The sequence below is a fragment of the Rana temporaria genome, chromosome 4, assembly GCF_905171775.1.
Source record: "Rana temporaria chromosome 4, aRanTem1.1, whole genome shotgun sequence".
NCBI lineage: Eukaryota > Metazoa > Chordata > Amphibia > Anura > Ranidae > Rana > Rana temporaria.
In genome coordinates, this window is record NC_053492.1 from 252,496,811 (window position 1) to 252,516,408 (window position 19,598).

The following is a 19,598-nucleotide window of genomic DNA, read 5'->3' on the forward strand; positions in this document are numbered from 1 at the left end:
TAGCTGTCGGCCCGGTCCACTGTGAGTGAGACAACAGCAGCTTAGTCATATGTGGACCCCGGAGCATATGCTCATCGGCCACCCCTGGAGCCATGGGGTATGTCATGGCCGACCCAGCGCATAGCTAAGGTCTGCTCACGCTCGATGGCCGGACTGGGGAGACTACAAGGATCTATAATATCCAGCCTGTCAACCAGCCGGCAGTTGATAGAAGAATCAAAAAATAAAATAAAATAAAAAATAAAAATTTCTTCAGGACTCTGGGCCCAAAGGGAGCCACGTCCTGCTCCTCTGCTAGGCAGAAAAAAACTGAGGCTGCATGCTGCGGGACTGTTTAACTCTGTTAAAGTTACACGTTTTAAGATAACCAACATGTTCTGCCTAGTCCTGTCCTATGAACAGGAACATAACCCAAATGTCAAGATTTAAGGAGCTGTGTCCGTCCATAGACGAAAAGAGAAACTCTATTTGTACTGTACATTTCCTAAAAGTAATACCATGGTTGCCTCTGTTGACTAGTTTCTGAAAATGCTAGTTGCCTTGCTGTTATGATGAACATCTGGTTTCAGTATGAGTGATCTGAAACAAATATAAAGTAGGTTATAGCTTACCGAGTTAAAATGTTTAAGCAGAGGGTCAGCATGACAGCAAGGTAGCTAGTATTTTTAGAAAGAGACGACAACTACAGAATCCCCGGGTTCGTTCTTTTTTTTTACAGTTAAAGCAATGCAATACGAGCACCACACACACAAGTTTTCTAAATATCAGTGCAAAACTGTGTGTGTGTGTGTGTGGTAACACAAAGCCCCATGTGGCTTAAATATTGCAGAGATAGCTACATTGACTTTCCAATAGGAAAGGAATAATTTACATTTACCTTGGATTTGAGATTACTAAACTATTTGCAATGCTTGAAAAGAAAACAATTTTAAAGTTAACAAAGTTTCAAGAAAAATTACCTTAGTTTCTTCTATACGTAGGGCATCTAGTAAATAGTGAAGGAGTTCTTGGCTGTCTTGTTGCTGAAAGGTTTTAAACCTTGGAGCCCTGCAAATTATATAATATAAATTACTCATATTGAACACTATGGTTTACTGCGGGTTTGAATATGTTTCAGTGAAAAAGCATAGCATAATTAACAGTCTCTTTGAAGCATTCCTAAAAAAAATCAACCCACCAGAAACAGGTATTCTTTTCCAAATATGGTTTTATAAAAAAAAAAATGTCAGGAATGAATTGCATATACATACATGGAAGTATTAAAAAAAAAAAAAAAAGAGAATTTTGCTGTACTGTAAAATTTCATATCTTGGAGTACTGTATAAGCTACAGTAATCGATTCACACACCATGGGCTATACGCCGCTACTTTCAGGTGATTGGGAACTGGTAAAAGCTTTGCCGAGTTCCCTGTTGTCCCCATTTAACCTCACCCACTCGCAATAAAGAGATCAAAGAGGAGAGAGGGAACAGATCTGTGTCCTGCACTGTACTCCAAGATATGGATATTACAGGTAAGTAAAAATGTCTCTTATTTTTAATGTACAGTACAGGACACAGGAATCTATTCATAGCCCATGGGTTGTCAATCAATAATCAAGGGTTGGCATTGGCAACAACATGACTAAACCGCAGAAACAGGCCCCCACAGGAAAAAATACAAGGCGGCCAAGGGGCCAAAAACAAACAAAAGAAACACCTCCCTGCAAAAGCAATAGCACTGAGTTAGCAGACACTTAGAAACCAACGGTTTGGGAGAAACATGAAACAGAATTTAGGCAGTGGCTCTGCTCAGCAGAGCATTTCAGACTCTTTGTGCTGCCTCAGAACTCAATTTTAATAGGACATAGGGTCAGAAAAGGGAACTCATTCCTGGAGGACAGGAGTCCCAAGACAGATGAAGGAGCCTCAAGAGGGGACCTTCTAGTAAAGGGATCCCTATGTCGGATATTTATGACTAAGCACTAAGGTTTGGTGTGAAACGCGTCAGATGGTACCCCGTTTTCTGTGGCATGTATCCTGTGTTTTTTGTTTTACAATAAAAGCAACACGTTTTGGAGGGTGGCTGTCCAAAAATCCTTTCCTCATTTTGCATTATCCTATGCATTGCCAGCACCCGTGGCTTCGGATCAGGTGGTGAGATTTTTCCTGATCAGTATCCTTGAGCAGTGATTTTCTCTTTCAAGGTATAATGTAGAGGTTTGAAAGCATTTGAGATTGCAGCGTCAATAGTTTTCACTCAAACAAAATTTTGTTACCCCCATTGTACATATATACAGTATAATTGCAAACTAAAAAAAAACAAGGCTTTATAAAAACAAGAAACTTTGCTAGGATGAGTTGCATTTGGCTTATCCCTGCAGCGAGGACCACTGCACTCTGTGTAATAGCAGTGGCCTGTTTTAAGGGGTCAGACCATTCCCCTTTCCCCCCAGCTCACGCTCTCTGACTGACTGCTTAGCTCCAGCTGTGAATCAGTGGTAGGTGTATCAAACCGCTGCAGAGAGGTGGGACTTGGTGTGTCGAGTGACAATAGAGCAGTATTTTGGGCTTCTTTTTTTTGAGGGGGGGTCCTCAAATTTAGCTTTTTAAAAATAGCCACCGTTGTTCTTTTAGTTAGTCTTGTCTGTAGGTCTATTTTTAGAAGACATTCTGACCAATAATTCAGGGGCATACCCAAGACTGATTAGACTGGCCTTATGATGAAATGCTATGTTTGTAGCCAGTTAATACAAATAAATATAAGAAAGCCTACACTGAATCTACACAAATCATATTTTACAGGAATAAAAACCTGTCCAATGGACGTTACTCTATCAAGAAAATGAAAAAGGTTTGTCAGAAATGTAATTTTAAATATAATTATTTTATATTATTATTTAGTATAATGTTATAAAGATACACACTGGATTTTGTGTATTCTAAATCATTTTTTATTTTTTTTAATCTAATGTTCGACATACTGGAAAATACATTCGCTATTCCTGTCTTTCCTCATGTGAACACTAAGTAGGGTTTTACAGAAGTGCTTCTGTCAGAAGGAAAACAGCCAGTATGAGCATTGATACGCTAAGAAATGACAGCTAAAAGATATGCACTCTCCTCTCCTTGAAAGCTTGCTTCAAGCATGGTCCTTGGCAAGGCTGGACTGCTCGGGTGTTTGGTTGAGTTGACCGCTCACAGATGTTAAGACATATGGGAGCCAGTGCCAGCTAGCTACAACCTGTTGTACAGTGTCAGCAGTATAATGACAGAACAGGTTGGGTTCATGCTAATGGTGACACAAAGTGAAGGGCAACTGTCACTGAGAGATTAATGTTATATTCACATCTATGATTAGAAACTCATTAATATAGCATGCAGCTTAAGATAATATTTTACCATCTATACCAAATCTTTTTAAGATTATTATAAAAAAATGTAATTGTGCATATATATCTTTATGTGGTAGCATTCAATCATTTAGATTTAAATTGAATTAATTTACATGATTACCATTTCTCAAATGAAATGCCCTATGTTCAATAATTCAGCATAACTTTCAGTCAGGTTCCTAATAGGATACATGCATCAAACACAAGGCCCACGGTCCAAATCGTGCCCACTAGTCCACTTCATGTGGCCCTCATACCCATCGCTTTATTCAGCTGGAACGTGGCGGAACTTTGTTTCCACCTCTTGCTCGTGTCCTCTTCTCCCCAATGTCACTTATAAACTCAAAAGCTGCCTGTGCTAACAAGGACAGCTATAGGCCCAGATTCACGTAGATGGGCGCAAAATTGTGCGGGCGTAACGTATCTCATTTACGGTACGCCGCCGCAAGTTTTCAGGCAAGTGCTTTATTCACAAAGCACTTGCCTGTAAAGTTGCAGCGGCGTATCTTTAATCACCCGGCGGAATTAAAATTCGGCGGGTAGGGGGCGTGTTTCATTTAAATGAAGCGCGTCCCCGCGCCAAACGAACTGCGCATGCGTCGTCCGTGGAATTTCCCAGTGTGCATTGCTCCAAATGACGTTGCAAGGACGTCATTGGTTTCAACGTGAACGTAAATTACGTCCAGCCCCATTCAGGGACGAGTTACGCAAACGACGTAACATTTTCAAATTGCGACGCGGGAACGACGGCCATACTTAACATTGGCTACGCCACCTAGGGGGCATGTTTATCTTTACGCAGCGTATCTCTTACGGAAACGGCGTATCTTTACTGCGACAGGCAAGCGTACGTTTGTGAATCGGCGTATCTACTCATTTGCATATTCTACGCCAAACTCAATGGAAGCGCCACCTAGCGGCCAGCGTAAATATTGCACCCTAAGATGCGCAGGCCGTCGTATCTTAGGCAGGTTTAAGTATCTCAGTTTGAGCATACACTTACACATACGACGGGCTTAGATTCCGAGTTACGTCGGCGTAACTCTTTGTGAATCTGCCCCTTAGTCTCTGCAGCTCTCACAGATCCCTGCCCTCACAGCAGGGACAAGGAAGAAGAAGGTGCAGTGTGGTACAGGGCATCACATGGTTAGCTGCACTGCGATTCCCATCTGTGCCAGGGTGCTAAGATGCTGACCAATGTTCTCTCTGCAAAAGAGAGAGAGAGGCAGAGCCGTGCACACTGCTGGGAGGTACCAGAGCTGGGCTGGGTAGTTCAGATACAAGGAAACTTTTGGGGGGAGATAAGGCTGTGGAGGGAGATGTGTGCAGAGGTCAGAGCCATGGAAAGGTGGAAGTGAGATGAAGATGGCCTGTGAAAGAGTTGAACCCTGCACACTGTGCATATCACACTTCTAAGCCCTGCACTCTGTACACAGCACACCCCTAAACACTGCACGCGGTGTGTAGTGCACCCCTGAACCCTCCAACTGCTAATGCAATCTGGTCACACCCACTGTTTGATGCAGTTTGGGTTGTTGTTGAGCTCCTGCACCTATTCTCTGAGGAAAAAAGACCCATATAGTTTAACAGATACAACTGGCTCTTTGAGGACAACCATAATGCTGATGCGGCCTGCAATGAATTTGAGTATGACACCCCTAAAATAGGACAATTGCAGTTGATAAAAAATTATACTGGATGTTTTGGCAAGTTGCATTTTGTCAATGTGTGATAGTTCAGTTAACGAGGATCATTAATGGGCTGATACAAATAATCATGTTGAGGCTAAAGAATATGATTGTGAACAACAAGGCAAGTATATGTGGGTGTTCAATTGGTACATAAAACTCATCAATTGTGTTTAAAAAGCCTATAAACAACCTTGTGTCGTGTTTTGTCAGTGGTTACGTGACCACAATTGCACCTAGATTGGCTGAGAATGCCTGGGCAGGAGGCATGGTATCTGGCCAGTACCTCTGAAGCACTGCTGGCTCTAAATGTACAACTGTTCAGCCTTACATCATCCTGCTGTTCCCATTCCAGCATGTAATGTGCATGTATGTTGAAACTACCCCTGGTCAGGAGCCATACTTGGTGTTCACAGAATAACAAAGGAAGTGGTGCTGCACAGAGGTAAGTGGCAGGATCACCAAGTATTTACATTTTAAGTGTTTGCTCTAAAATTGACAAAAAAAGTGAGGTTTCAAGGTTTAGGTGGATGGAGGAACGGATTTAAGAAAATGTATATTTAAAGTAGAAGTTCAGCCTAAAACTAAAATTGTTAAATCTATCAGCATCCAACATCTAAGTCTGATCCATCTATCCCTGTAAAGAAGAAATCTCCATACAAAACTTTTCTGAAGCCGCTCCAGTCCGGTCTCTAGCAGCTGAAGGTCTGTGCAGGAGACAGTCAACAGCTGTGAAATATCACAGCAAAGGACAAGGAGAAGCACACCGCTCCAGGCCGAATCAGGTGCAAGGTAGATCACAGGTGCAGAACTAAGAAACAAGAAATTGGTCGCACACTGGAACTCCAACTTATCTTGATGTCATCTTTATTGTCAAAAGGGTCAGACAAATACAGGCAATGGTAGACACGTTTCACAAGCGATAGCTTGCTTGTTCACAAGCAAGCTATCACTTGTGAACCGTGTCTACCATTCTCCCCCATTGTTGGTAATTTTTTTGTTTACATTCTGCCATCATCGCAAGTGGGCACCTCCTTAAAAACCGATGATTCGTCCTTGCTGCTGACAGCAGTGCACTAAACTTGCTCAGGACCCTTTTCAAATTCAGATCATAGTTGCACTGCATCTATGTGTATGGGCTCCATAGAAACTGATGTTAATTCACTTGTTGTCCATTTCCATGCAATCCAACTCACTTAAGAAATTGCGTCAGTGTAAACTTAAGCCAATTCAATTCTATTTTCTGAAAACTAGCATAACTTTAAAAACCCTATCCTTGCCTAAAAAGAGATATACCACACCACTGACCATGCAAGCAAACATTTATTGCAAAAGGTTGTTCAAAGTCAAGACATCCTAGAACACAGTTCAAACAAAAAACAAAAGATCCGTACCACACAAAATATACAATGTATGAAAATAAATAAATTGTGTGAATCCGGCAATCTACCATAATTTTTCATTTATGGAGGACAAGAAGAATTTTTTTTCTCAACACTATCTGCCATGTATAGTATCATATATTTTTTTTAAAACATTCCATGGTTTTGAGTAAGAAAGTATTGGTTCTAATAGGAGACGCTGAATTTAGCATGTGTATATGTCTTTTTTTCAATATATTAAATAGGCAAGTATTGAAAAATGTAATGTGTTAGAAGGGCTGGTGACAATGTTAAATCAGGAATAATACGGACATAAAAAGAAAAAAAATCTGAGATTCTGAGCATTTATAGCAGATTATTAATAAAGTGAATCATAAAATGACTGCAACAAAAATATGCTGCATTCTGCTAAATGCCATTTAGAATATGAAGAAAGTTAGTGGACAAACCAAGGGTAAAAGGGTTTTGCTCTGATACGCTGAATCTTGACAGCTAAAAGATGTGCACTCTCCTCTCCTTGAAAACTTGCTCCAAGCAAGATCCTTGGCAAGACTGGACTGCTCGGATGGTGGGTTGAAATGACCGCTCACAGATGTGGAGACATATGGAAGCCAGTGCCAGCAAGCTACAACCTGTTGTACAGTGTCAGCAGTATAATGACAGAACAGGTTGGTCCTCAGCTAATGGTGACATGATGTGAAGGGTAAACTGTCACCGAGATACGTTTTCATAAAGGCTCTTTTTGCAGCTCAAATTCTTTTAGGAAATGCAATTAGCTTTTATCTTACGCAACAGGCCGTGACAAAATCTAAAACATACAAGCTTTTCAAATAAAAAAAAAAAAAAAAAAAAGATGCAAGAGAGTCTCAAACCACAATAATTAACAGAATAATATTCTTAATATTGTTTTAAAAATAGAAGCCTACACATTTAAAAGCATCAATTTTGCACAAACAACTTAGTCCAAAGGGCTTAATTAAATCGTATAATGAAACACAGAAATGATTTCCAAGTTTTGCCTGAAATGGAAAAAAAAGTGTCAATGAGAATTTGTGAAGGCTAGAAACAAAGCCAAACAATCTTGATAATAAAAATGACAGGAATCTTTAATCATTTACACCGATTCACAAAAGCTTTCTCAGGTGCATTTTCAACTTTAATGTGTCCACAAATGTATGCAGTATGCGTCTTGCCTGTCTTTCTTTAACATTCATTTCCAAGATCAATACCAGTCATTGCCCTCCCAGAAATATATATATATATATATATATATACACACACACACACACATATACAATATCTCTATCTCCTTATACTATCCATATATATTCCTTAGAAGAGTTGTAGCACACACATATACATACACACTCTATATAACACACATTTTGTGTAAGGAAAGGTTATGACCCCTGTCAGTTTTTTTTTTACATCTGTGTCCCATTGGGGTGATTTACCATCTCTTCCTGTCCCATAGCCAAAACAGTAATTCTTCCAAAGTAAGGGAATCCTGGTATGTCACCAGGATCCCCAGAACTAATGTCCCTAATGGAAGATTTCCCCTATATTCTTGTACCTGTGTCAACCCAAAATGTGGTGTTTTCTTTTATTTTCACTTTCAATGATAATGGTAAACCGGACAAATAGAGAGGGTGAATTTCCCTAACGGGGTGCGCAGACAGTGATAAAAACGGAAGGTGTTCTAATCCCTGCAATATATATGAAACAATTATATGAATAGCAAGGATGCCCTGTTAAATATGCTCAGTGTACAAAGGGGAGGGCAGCACCAGGCAGGATCAGCCAGGTATTTTAGATGATAGAAAGGGCCAAATCACAAAGCACAAGCACTGTGCGTTTTTCTTAGGGTTACAACCACTTTAAATAAACAGACAAATTAGTTATCAATGCATCATCCATATTGCAAGCTTTAATTACAAAAAACATTTCTACAGTACTGCTGGAATTAGTTTAAAATCAGAGAAGGTTTTGGTAGGAGTCCAAGAGGCAGTACAGATTTGATAGGCCAAACAAATATTGCGAAAACGCAGAAAGGCAGACTATGCACTTGTATCTTTCAAAGGGTTTATTGACTCATGGAAGTATTAGCAGGTTTAACTACTATTCAGCATCTCAGAACATCTTGTTTAAGAATCATTCTTACGTGAAACCAAATTCTGAGACTAAGATGCTGTACCAGAGATGACAGCCATAAAAACCCCAATACCTGTGTAGCCTCCATGTTCTTGACAAAGTGCACACCTTTCTCGTACAGCTCACCTCTCTTGTTGTACCTCTCAATCTGTAACCACTTAGTTTCCTTGTTGCCTCTCCCCTGAGGCTTACTGGTGTAAGAATCTATCTTACATTGGTCAGCCTTCTTGTTGCTTCTTACCTAGTGACCCGCCAAAACACTAAGTTGATCATGAGGAGAAGTTATGGAGAAAATACCTCCTCCTGCTTGTATTGGCCAACTGCTAAACTAAATAGAATTTGATTAACAAACAATTCCTAAAAAAGAACAATTTAAGTTGAACAAACTTCAAGTCATTTTGAGTGAAAGATCAATTGAAAGAATTGAATTTAATATACGGTGTGTACAGTGCTCATAAGTTTACACACCCTGGCCGAATTTATGATTTCTTGGCAATTTTACCAAGAATATGAAAAGCACAAAATGTTTCTTTCACTCATGGTTAGCATTTGGCTGAACCCATTTATTATCGATCAACTGTGTTTGCTCCTTTTAAATCATAAGGACAACAGAAACGACCTAAAACTTTACTTATCCTGGTGATTGTGGCCCGGTAACATGCATAGAAGTTGACATAAAGGGGTTTGAATGGCTATTAAAGGTAACCATCCTCACCTGTGATCTGTTTGTAATTTGCATGTGTGTATAAAAGGTCAATGAGTTTCTGGACTCCTGACAGACCCCCCCCTGCATCTTACATCCAGTGCTGCACTGACGTTTCTGGATTCTGAGTCATGGGGAAAGCAAAATAATTGTCAAAAGGATCTGAAGGAAAATGTAGTTGAACTGTATAAAACAGGAAAGGGATATAAAAAGATGTCCAAGGAATTGAGAATGCCAAACAGCAGTGTTCAAACTCTAACCAAGAAGTGGAAAATGAGCAGTTCTGTTAAAACCAAATCACGGTTAGGCAAACCAATAAACTTTAAGCCACAACTGCCAGGAAAGTTGTTCAGGGTGCAAAGAAAAACCCACAAATAACTTTAGGTAAAAATACAGGACTCTGAAAACATGTGATGTGGCTGTTTCAAGATGCACAATAAGGAGGCACTTGAAGAAAGATGGGCTGCATGGTCGCCAAAAGAAAGCCATTACTACGCAAATGCCACAAAGTATCCGGCTTACAATATGCCAAACAGCACAGAGGCAAGCCTCAAACCTTTTGGTACAAAGTAATTTGGCCACAACAATAAACACTATATTTGGAGAGGAGTCAACAAGGCCTATGATGAAAGGTACACCATTCCTACTGTAAAACATGGAGGTGGATCACTGATGTTTTGGGGATGTGTGAGCTACAAAGACACAGGAAATTTTGGTCAAAATTGTTGGCAAGATGAATGCAGTATGTTATTAAAAAATACTGGAGGAATATATGCATTCATCAGCCAGGAAGCTGCACATGGGATGTACTTGGACATTCCAACATGACAATGATCAAAAACACAAGGCCAAGTCGACCTGTCATTGGCTACAGAAAAATAAAGTGAAGGTTCTTGAGTGGCCATCTCATTCTTCTGAGCACAATACCATTGAGCCACTCTGGGGAGATCTCAAAAGTGCAGTTCATGCAAAACAGCCCAAGAATTTACAGGAACTGAAGGCTTTTTGCCAAGAGGAATGGGCAGCTTTACCATCTGAGAAGATAAAGAGCCTCATCCACAAATACCATAAAAGACTTAAAGCTGTCATTGGTGTTAAAGGGGGCAATACACGATATTAAGAACTGGGGTATGTAAATGATCAGGGTCATTTGGGTAGTTTCTGTTGCCATTATGATTTAAAAAGAGTAAACACAGTTGATTGATAATAAATGGTTTCAGCCAAACACTAACCATGAGTGAAAGAGAAAGAAACGTTTCTGTGTTATCTTTCATATGCTCTTAAAAAATGGCCAAGAAATCATAAATTCTGCCAGGGAATGTAAACTTATGAGCACAAATATATATAACCTTCCCTATGTGTTTGCCTCCTGGCTGCCACATGGGACTCTATATGGTGATCCCTACCTCCCTCTCTTGCGGGGCCCTCTTAGGTAAGAAGCTGAGCCCCTGTTCCCCAATTTACATCTTGTAACTTATGTGTATAATTGTTTGTTTTTTCAATTGTATTGTCGCGAAACTAGTCAAGTTTAATGTCGTGACCTTCAACCCACACATTTTCCCCTCTCTGGGATTATTATATTGGTGCTATGTATGGTCGTCACCATTTTAATTCTCTATTGTGTCTTTTTTGATCCTGTATCTAATAAAATTATTTTATATTTTGAATTGTATTTTTATTACCTAATTTCACCAGTACCGCAATAGTCCAATTGGCCCCCCCTTTCTTTTGGTTCTCTAGTTTGGGGACCTTAGACCCAATTTCTTTATACTATATATATATATATACATATATATATATATACACACACACACACACACACACATAGCATAGCAGCATAACCCACATCAGGTTCACCATTGCCACTTCCAACTGTAATCCTTCAGTGTATTTATGAGTATAGTTTTTCTTTTTGGCAAGCATTTGTATTCTAAAAGTACATCATATCCATGCCAGGATAAGGTCCTTTGACACGCAAGGTAAGGATTCTAATTAAAGTCCCCCCCACATCCCCAAGCTTAGTTCAGTGCTACAAAGCACTAAATTCAAACAGTATAACAAGAAGTTAAGGGAATGGAGTTAATAAAAATCATAGGGGGTATACCTTTTGCAAGAAATAAATAAATGCGCCCATACTGATGAATTCAAATATGTGCATTTATTATTGTATTAAATTGGAGCCTGCAAAGCATGGATACAATGATCAATGGAAAACAAATCTCTGGCATTGCAGACTACACCTCTAGCTGCAGTGTCCATAGTGAGGTACAGATCTTCAGTTACCTGGCAAGAGGAATTATCCATGGACTACAACTTGTGCTCCAATGAGACCTACAAGTTCCTTTGACGCGGTGGAAGTCAAGAATTGTATTTTTTTTCATTCACAGATCTCTGTGAATGCATGATGCAGCTGTGGCCAAAGCCACGAAAAGCCATACCAAATTAATTTAATTACGAAGCTGGCTGAAAGAAGAACTCCTGGATTCTGTAAGTGGGAGTGGGGGGCTGGCTATGGTGCAACACAAAACTTGGTCAGAATGGTGGACTTCTCTTTTAATTATAATTTTGGCTACAAATTTTTGTTACTTGAGATTTGTCCCTTTTTAAAAGCGCTAGAATCATGTTGAAAATAAAGTATGCTTCAATAAGTTAATATGGAGACAAAATGTTAAAAAAAAAAAAAAAAAAAGTTTAGTAGTTTTCATTCATAAATAATGCAGAGCAAGGCTTGAGCTGTCAAACTGATAGCTCAGCCCAGCAGATTACACATGTAGGGCCAGATTCACAAATGAGATACGACGGCGTATCTCCTGATACGCCGTCGTATCTCTGTGATCCGCCCGTCCTAACTATGCGGCTGATTCATAGAATCAGTTACGCATAGATAGCCCTAAGATCCGACAGGTGTAATTGACTTACACTGTCGGATCTCAGGATGCAATTCTATGCCGGAGTGGCCATTGCCATGGCGAGGCCATTGCGGTCGGCGTAGAATATACAAATGACTAGTTACGGCGATCCACAAACGTCTGCGTTACCCGTCGCTATATCTTTACGTTGTTTCCGTCGAGATACGCGTCGTAAAATTAGGGCTGAGCCCTAGGTGTTCTAAGCCATGTTAAGTATGGCCGTTGTTCCCGCGTTGAAATTTAAAAAATCACGTCGTTTGCGTAAGTCGTCCGTTAATGGCGCTGGATGCCATTTACATTAACGTCTAAACAAATGACGTCCGTGCAACGTCATTTAGCGCAATGCACGTCGGGTAATTTTCCCGACGGAGCATGCGCAGTACGTTCGGGGCGGGAACGCGCCTAATTTAAATGGTGCCCGCCCCATTTGAATTAGGCAGGCTTGCGCCGAGCAGATTTACGTTACACCGCCGCAAGTTTACAGGTAAGAGCTTTGTGAATCAGGCACTTACGCTGTAAACATGCGGCGGTGTAACGTAAATGGGATACATTACGCTGCCGTGGAGCAATGTAAATGTATCTGAATCTGGCCCGTAATTTTCACTGTGTAATCATCAGAGCTATGTGAAAGTGTTCCTGATTACAGTAGGAGAGCTGTGATCTTCCAGTTTAATCTGAAGGACTGAGCCGTCAGTTTGACAGCTCTGTCCTGCAGAGTGCTGGACATGGCTGGGTGATATAGAAGCCAGGAAGGCCACTGTCCCAGCTGTACACCCTGCAGCACGTCCCGTGGTGGTGCTGCTTCTGTCCCAGCCCAGTTCTACACCCTATTTAAAAATAACAATTTAAGTAATAGTGCGCATATATGTGAAAATATGCAGATTAAATAACTAAAAGAATAGAAGTGAGTCAAGCTAACTAGTTCTGAAGACAGCTTCAACAGCACAGTCAACTGCCCTTTAAAGTCTATGGACAGTTTAAAGTTAAACTCTAGGCAACCAGATAAATAAAGAGCTGAACCATATATAAATTAACTGTTCCACCTGCCATAATTTTGTAATTGTGCTTAAAGTGGTTGTAAAGCCACTCTGACAACTTGCACCTACAGGTAAGCCTAGATAAAGGCTTACCTGTAGGTGCAAGAAATATCTCCTTAACCTATACGGTTAAGGAGATATTTTCAGAAAACACTGCACCGATGTCTATGGGGCATGCGCGCCCTAGACAGCGGCGCAGGCGCACTGAGTGTCCCGGTTTTATGAATGGGATCATGCCGGTCCCGCGCGGCCAGTTACAGCGCTGGAGCGGCGATACCCGGAAGGCGCTCAGAAAGGACATGGCGTCGGAGGAGGGGAACGACAAGCGCTTCGGGGGCTTCGATCTCAGGCAAGTCATTCAGAATGAGCTAGAATTCTATGCATACTAGTTCATTATGAGTTTCTACTGTTTTTTTTTTTTTAGGAAAAACAAAAGGGGGTTTACTTCCTCTTTAACCAGGCTTGTGGTCTTTGTACCCGTACAAAAAAGCAGAGTCAGGTCAGTGACATTACTTTGCTCTACTGCAGATGAGAAAAATAGCTTAACCACCAACCTGTGTAGAGCCTGTGATTAAGCAGTAAAGGTAAAGCAGAACACCAATGAGGTCATCACACTGATCTTTCCTCCTGTAAGCATGCTCAGTCTGCTGGCTAACAGGACTGTGTAAAAAAAAAAAAAGTAGATTTTCGACATTCAAGCCCCTCTTACATATTAGAGCCCCCCCTTACATTAGGGTCCACATCAGAAGCGAAAACCAACTGATTCTGAATCCTTATTCTTATTCAGGGCAGGATAAAATCATGTAACGTGCCATAGTTTGGAGACCCCTGCTATAGTGCATACATTCAACTTCAGAATGGGGTTGCTTATGACAAGCTTTGGTTCTGAAGAATAAACCAGGAACTAAACCATATGGTTACAGGTCATGTGATTACCAAGCTAAGCCAATCAAAGTAATCGCAGAATAGTTTGACACTGTATTAAAGGAATTGAAAAAAGCAGGTTTTTTTTATCTTAATGCATTTTATGACCACTTTTGACCACTTTTTTTCCAGTAAAAGGGTCAACTACTTGTGGTAAGCTGCCATCTTTTGAGCACTTTTGTGGGTGTCCTTATCAGTCGGAGAAGGTGGACCATTAACAGCTTTTATCACTGGATATTATTTCACTGGATGTTCGTGGCAATTGTTGTGGATCTTGCAGTACACTACAGTTCTATGGTCTGATAGCAGCACATGGATTTATTGAATTTATGTTATTGTGATTATTTATGGAATACTGTTATTATATTCCTTGTTTTTCACTTAATGATCACTAGTTATCAAGTTTATCTATAAGGCAGCTGTCACGTTGGGGACTAGATGATAACGTGTTTTTTTTTTATATTTAGGTTATATTAGGTAGGCTGGTGTTTCACTTAACAAGTAAAAAAGGCGCAAAACACAGGTACCTCAAGTAGTGGTACCCAATAGTCCAAGGGCAAAGGTAAGAAGGTGTGTATATACACATATATATGCACACATAGAACTATATGGCAGGGTATCAGTCAGGGCAGCCACCAAGAAAACCAAAAGCCGGTTCCGGTATACTAGGAAAAAAACAAGAAGAGGGGCGCCTCTGAGTATGTATCATACTCAGAGGCGCCCCTCTTCTTGTTTTTTTCCTAGTATACCGGAACTGGTGTTTCACTTGCTGTTCATTTATTTATTTTTGATTATAGTAATAATTATATTTATTAGCTATTAGCGTACTCACCCGTTTTTTGAATCCACTTTGCAGCAGTGGTATCCACTGTTTTTTTGAGGTGCAGCTCTTATTTAGTTTAATTCTTTGTTTAATTGCACATTTGGTGCGAGATACATTTTTTATTTTTATTTTATGCATTAAGATTAAAAGCCTTCTGTGTGCAGCAGCTCAATCAAAGTCAGCTAGCCAATCAGGGAGAGCGGGGGCAGGGTTGGGTCAGGACTCAGTGTCTGAATGGACACAGGGAGCAGTGACTCGGCTCGGGTGTCCCCATTGCAGGCTGCTTGCTGTGGGGGCACTGAACAGGAAAGAGGTACCAGAATCACAGAAGAGGGGTCCGAGAAGAGGAGGATCCGGGCTGCTCTGTGCAAAACCAACTGCACAGAGGAGGTAAGTATAACATGTTTGTTATTTTTATAGGAAAAAACTTTAAAATCACTTAAAACTTTCTTATTGTCTAAAATTCTTTACTTAATTTAGATGCGCAGAGAAAAAAGATACCCTGTTACATATGGTATGAAATTGCTAAAATAAAATTTGATAACTCACAAAATATTGTAGTGTGTAAAGTTACACGTTGTACTGAACAGTAGAGTGAATATTTACGGTAGCTAGAGCTTTTGTGCAAAAATAATTATATAATAAAACAGAATACTAAGCAAAAAATAAATAGATTTGGTGTCCTTGCGATTGTAAATAGGAAACAACGTTTTTTCAAAATATGCTAAAATCCTACCCTTTTTGTTTTTTTATATAATTATTATGTATTAAAAGGAAAAAGTTCACATTTTCAGTGGTATAACTAAACATGGGGTTTGATAAAACAAGCTAACAAATAAAAGCCCAAAGTGTGAAAATTTGTTTGTCAAAGCAGCTTATTGTTAAGTAATCTGATAAACTTAAGACTGCAAAAATGTCAAGTACAAGGGTTAAGACAAATTTCCAAATGGGGGACGGCATCATGATAATACACGGTAAAGGCAAAAACATTTGAACTAAAGCTATTTTCTTTAATTTAATTTACTTATTTTCTGCTGGCCCCCAGCATGAAAAAGGTTAATATATGTTAAGCGCTATCTCTCCAGATAAGTAAAAATGAAAATCTGCGCTCCTGATATTCAGAGCAGTGGAAAACAAACAGACGGGCCCTGTAGCGATATATCCAATCTGTCCCAGCAAAACGTCTGACAGCTGCAACACTAACAAAATTAACAGTGGATGAATTAGTACCAGACGCTAAACAGTTGCCATGGAGAGAATCATCCTTCTTGTTTTAGGTTCCAGCATGGTAGGGGGTGGGAGAACAGGATACCATGGAGGAAAGTACAAATGGGCTCCCATTGATCTCTCCTCTCTAGTTATATTTCATTATCTTAATTTTGTCATCCGATTAGATAGAAAGTAAACGGCATACAAGAACATAGATATATATGTAGATTTATTTATATATATATATATATATATATATATATATATATATATATATATATATATATATATATATATATATATATATATATAAAGAGAGAGATTATATATATATATATATATATATATATATATATATATATATATATATATATATAAAGAGAGAGATAATATATATATATATATATATATATATATATATATAAAGAGAGAGATTATATATATATATATATATATATATATATATATATATATATAGATATATATAGATATAGATATAGATATATAGAGAGAGAGATATATATCTATATATATATCTATATATCTATAAATATATATATATATATATATATATATATATATATATATATAGAGAGAGAGATAGATATCTATATATATATATCTATATATATATATATATATATATATATATATATATATATATATATATATGAGATATCTATCTATCTATCTATATATATATATATATATATATATATATAGAGAGAGAGAGATAGATATCTATATATATATATATATATATATATATATATATATATATATATATATATACACACATACACAGGGAGTGCAGAATTATTAGGCAAGTTGTATTTTTGAGGATTAATTTTATTATTGAACAACAACCATGTTCTCAATGAACCCAAAAAACTCATTAATATCAAAGCTGAATATTTTTGGAAGTAGTTTTTAGTTTGTTTTTAGTTTTAGCTATTTTAGGGGGATATCCGTGTGTGCAGGTGACTATTACTGTGCATAATTATTAGGCAACTTAACAAAAAAAAAATATATACCCATTTCAAATATTTATTTTTACCAGTGAAACCAATATAACATCTCAACATTCACAAATATACATTTCTGACATTCAAAAACAAAACAAAAACAAATCAGTGACCAATATAGCCACCTTTCTTTGCAAGGACACTCAAAAACCTGCCATCCATGGATTCTGTCAGTGTTTTGATCTGTTCACCATCAACATTGCATGCAGCAGCAACCACAGCCTCCCAGACACTGTTCAGAGAGGTGTACTGTTTTCCCTCCTTGTAAATCTCACATTTCATGATGGACCACAGGTTCTCAATGGGGTTCAGATCAGGTGAACAAGGAGGCCATGTCATTAGTTTTTCTTCTTTTATACCCTTTCTTGCCAGCCACGCTGTGGAGTACTTGGACGCGTGTGATGGAGCATTGTCCTGCATGAAAATCATGTTTTTCTTGAAGGATGCAGACTTCTTCCTGTACCACTGCTTGAAGAAGGTGTCTTCCAGAAACTGGCAGTAGGACTGGGAGTTGAGCTTGACTCCATTCTCAACCCGAAAAGGCCCCACAAGCTCATCTTTGATGATACCAGCCCAAACCAGTACTCCACCTCCACCTTGCTGGCGTCTGAGTCGGACTGGAGCTCTCTGCCCTTTACCAATCCAGCCACGGGCCCATCCATCTGGCCGATCAAGACTCACTCTCATTTCATCCGTCTATAAAACCTTAGAAAAATCAGTCTTGAGATATTTCTTGGCCCAGTCTTGACGTTTCAGCTTGTGTGTCTTGTTCAGTGGTGGTCGTCTTTCAGCCTTTCTTACCTTGGCCATGTCTCTGAGTATTGCACACCTTGTGCTTTTGGGCACTCCAGTGATGTTGCAGCTCATGGCCAAACTGGTGGCAAGTGGCATCTTGGCAGCTGCACGCTTGACTTTTCTCAGTTCATGGGCAGTTATTTCTTGCGCCTTGGTTTTTCCACACGCTTCTTGCGACCCTGTTGACTATTTTTAATGAAACGCTTGATTGTTCGATGATCACGCTTCAGAAGCTTTGCAATTTTAAGAGTGCTGCATCCCTCTGCAAGATATCTCACTATTTTTGACTTTTCTGAGCCTGTCAAGTCCTTCTTTTGACCCATTTTGCCAAAGGAAAGGAAGTTGACTAATAATTATGCACACCTGATATAGGGTGTTGATGTCATTAGACCACACCCCTTCTCATTACAGAGATGCACATCACCTAATATGCTTAATTGGTAGTAGGCTTTCGAGCCTATACAGCTTGGAGTAAGACAACATGCATAAAGAGGATGATGTGGTCAAAATACTAATTTGCCTAATAATTCTGCACTCCCCGTAGAGATAGATATATATATATATATATATATATATATATATATATATATATATATATATATATATATATGAACCTGTGCCGCCTTTGTTGCAAAACCCTAAACATGCAACATCACTGAAATGGATCACAGGCTTCCATTTACAACACAATGCGGTTGAGTAACTAAAACCAGAGTGCAAAATCTGGTGCATTTATGCATGGTAGCCAATCAGCATGTTTAATTAAGGTTTGACAAGAAAAACTGGAAGCCGATTGGTTTCTATGCAGAGCTGCACCAGAGTTTGCACTCTTCCATTTTAGTAAATCAAGTCCAATGCATGTTAATTTTCAGAAATAGGCCTTGTTTACATGGGATGTACATAACTGTATGCCCATTGAAGGCAGTATTTACCCACACAGGGATGCACAGGTGTTTCCTGTATCCCTATGCAAGTAGTCCTATTGCTGTCAATTGTGATGCAGCGGCTGCACGGACACAGCCACTGCTTGCAATATGACATCTGTACAGGTGCATGGCACTGAAAGCATCCTAAATGCGTTCAGTGACGTGTACCCACCAATGCACGAATGCCATGGCTATCTGTGCAGTCACTGCGCCCCAACTGACAGCAAGGAACCTGCCTATTCAGGAATGCAAGGAAAACACTTGCATCTCCATACAGGTAAACATGGCCCTCCATGGGCGTACAGTTATGTATGCGCCATGTGAACATGACCTTAGTTATATTATAATAATGCTTCAATCTTTACCTCGTATCATACGCAGCTAAGTTTTTATTATTTTAGAGTAAGGGTCCTTTCACACGTGCGGACCGTTCATCCGTTTTTTCATACGTCCGTTTACATACTGCAATGATTTCCAATGGGATAGCGTACGTTAGCGGATGAGCATCTGCTAACGTCCGTCAACATCCGTCTCCGTTAAGCTCCGTTTTTTTTAACAGAAGAAAACCCTATTTTTCTTCCGTCAAAAAAACGGAACGGACGAAAAACGGATGTTAGCAGACGATTTAACAATTTAACAACCGAACCGCTAAC

The 19,598-nt window shown here is 39.3% G+C and overlaps 1 protein-coding gene across 1 annotated transcript in view; it reads right to left on the bottom strand.

Annotated features, from left to right (window-relative positions):
• The window catches only part of USP45 (ubiquitin specific peptidase 45), a 225,598-nt gene that overhangs the window by 94,299 nt on the left and 111,701 nt on the right, over positions 1-19,598 (bottom strand). The window contains 1 exon segment of the mRNA XM_040350145.1: positions 960-1,047. Within this exon segment, the coding sequence (XP_040206079.1) occupies positions 960-1,047 (88 nt within the window).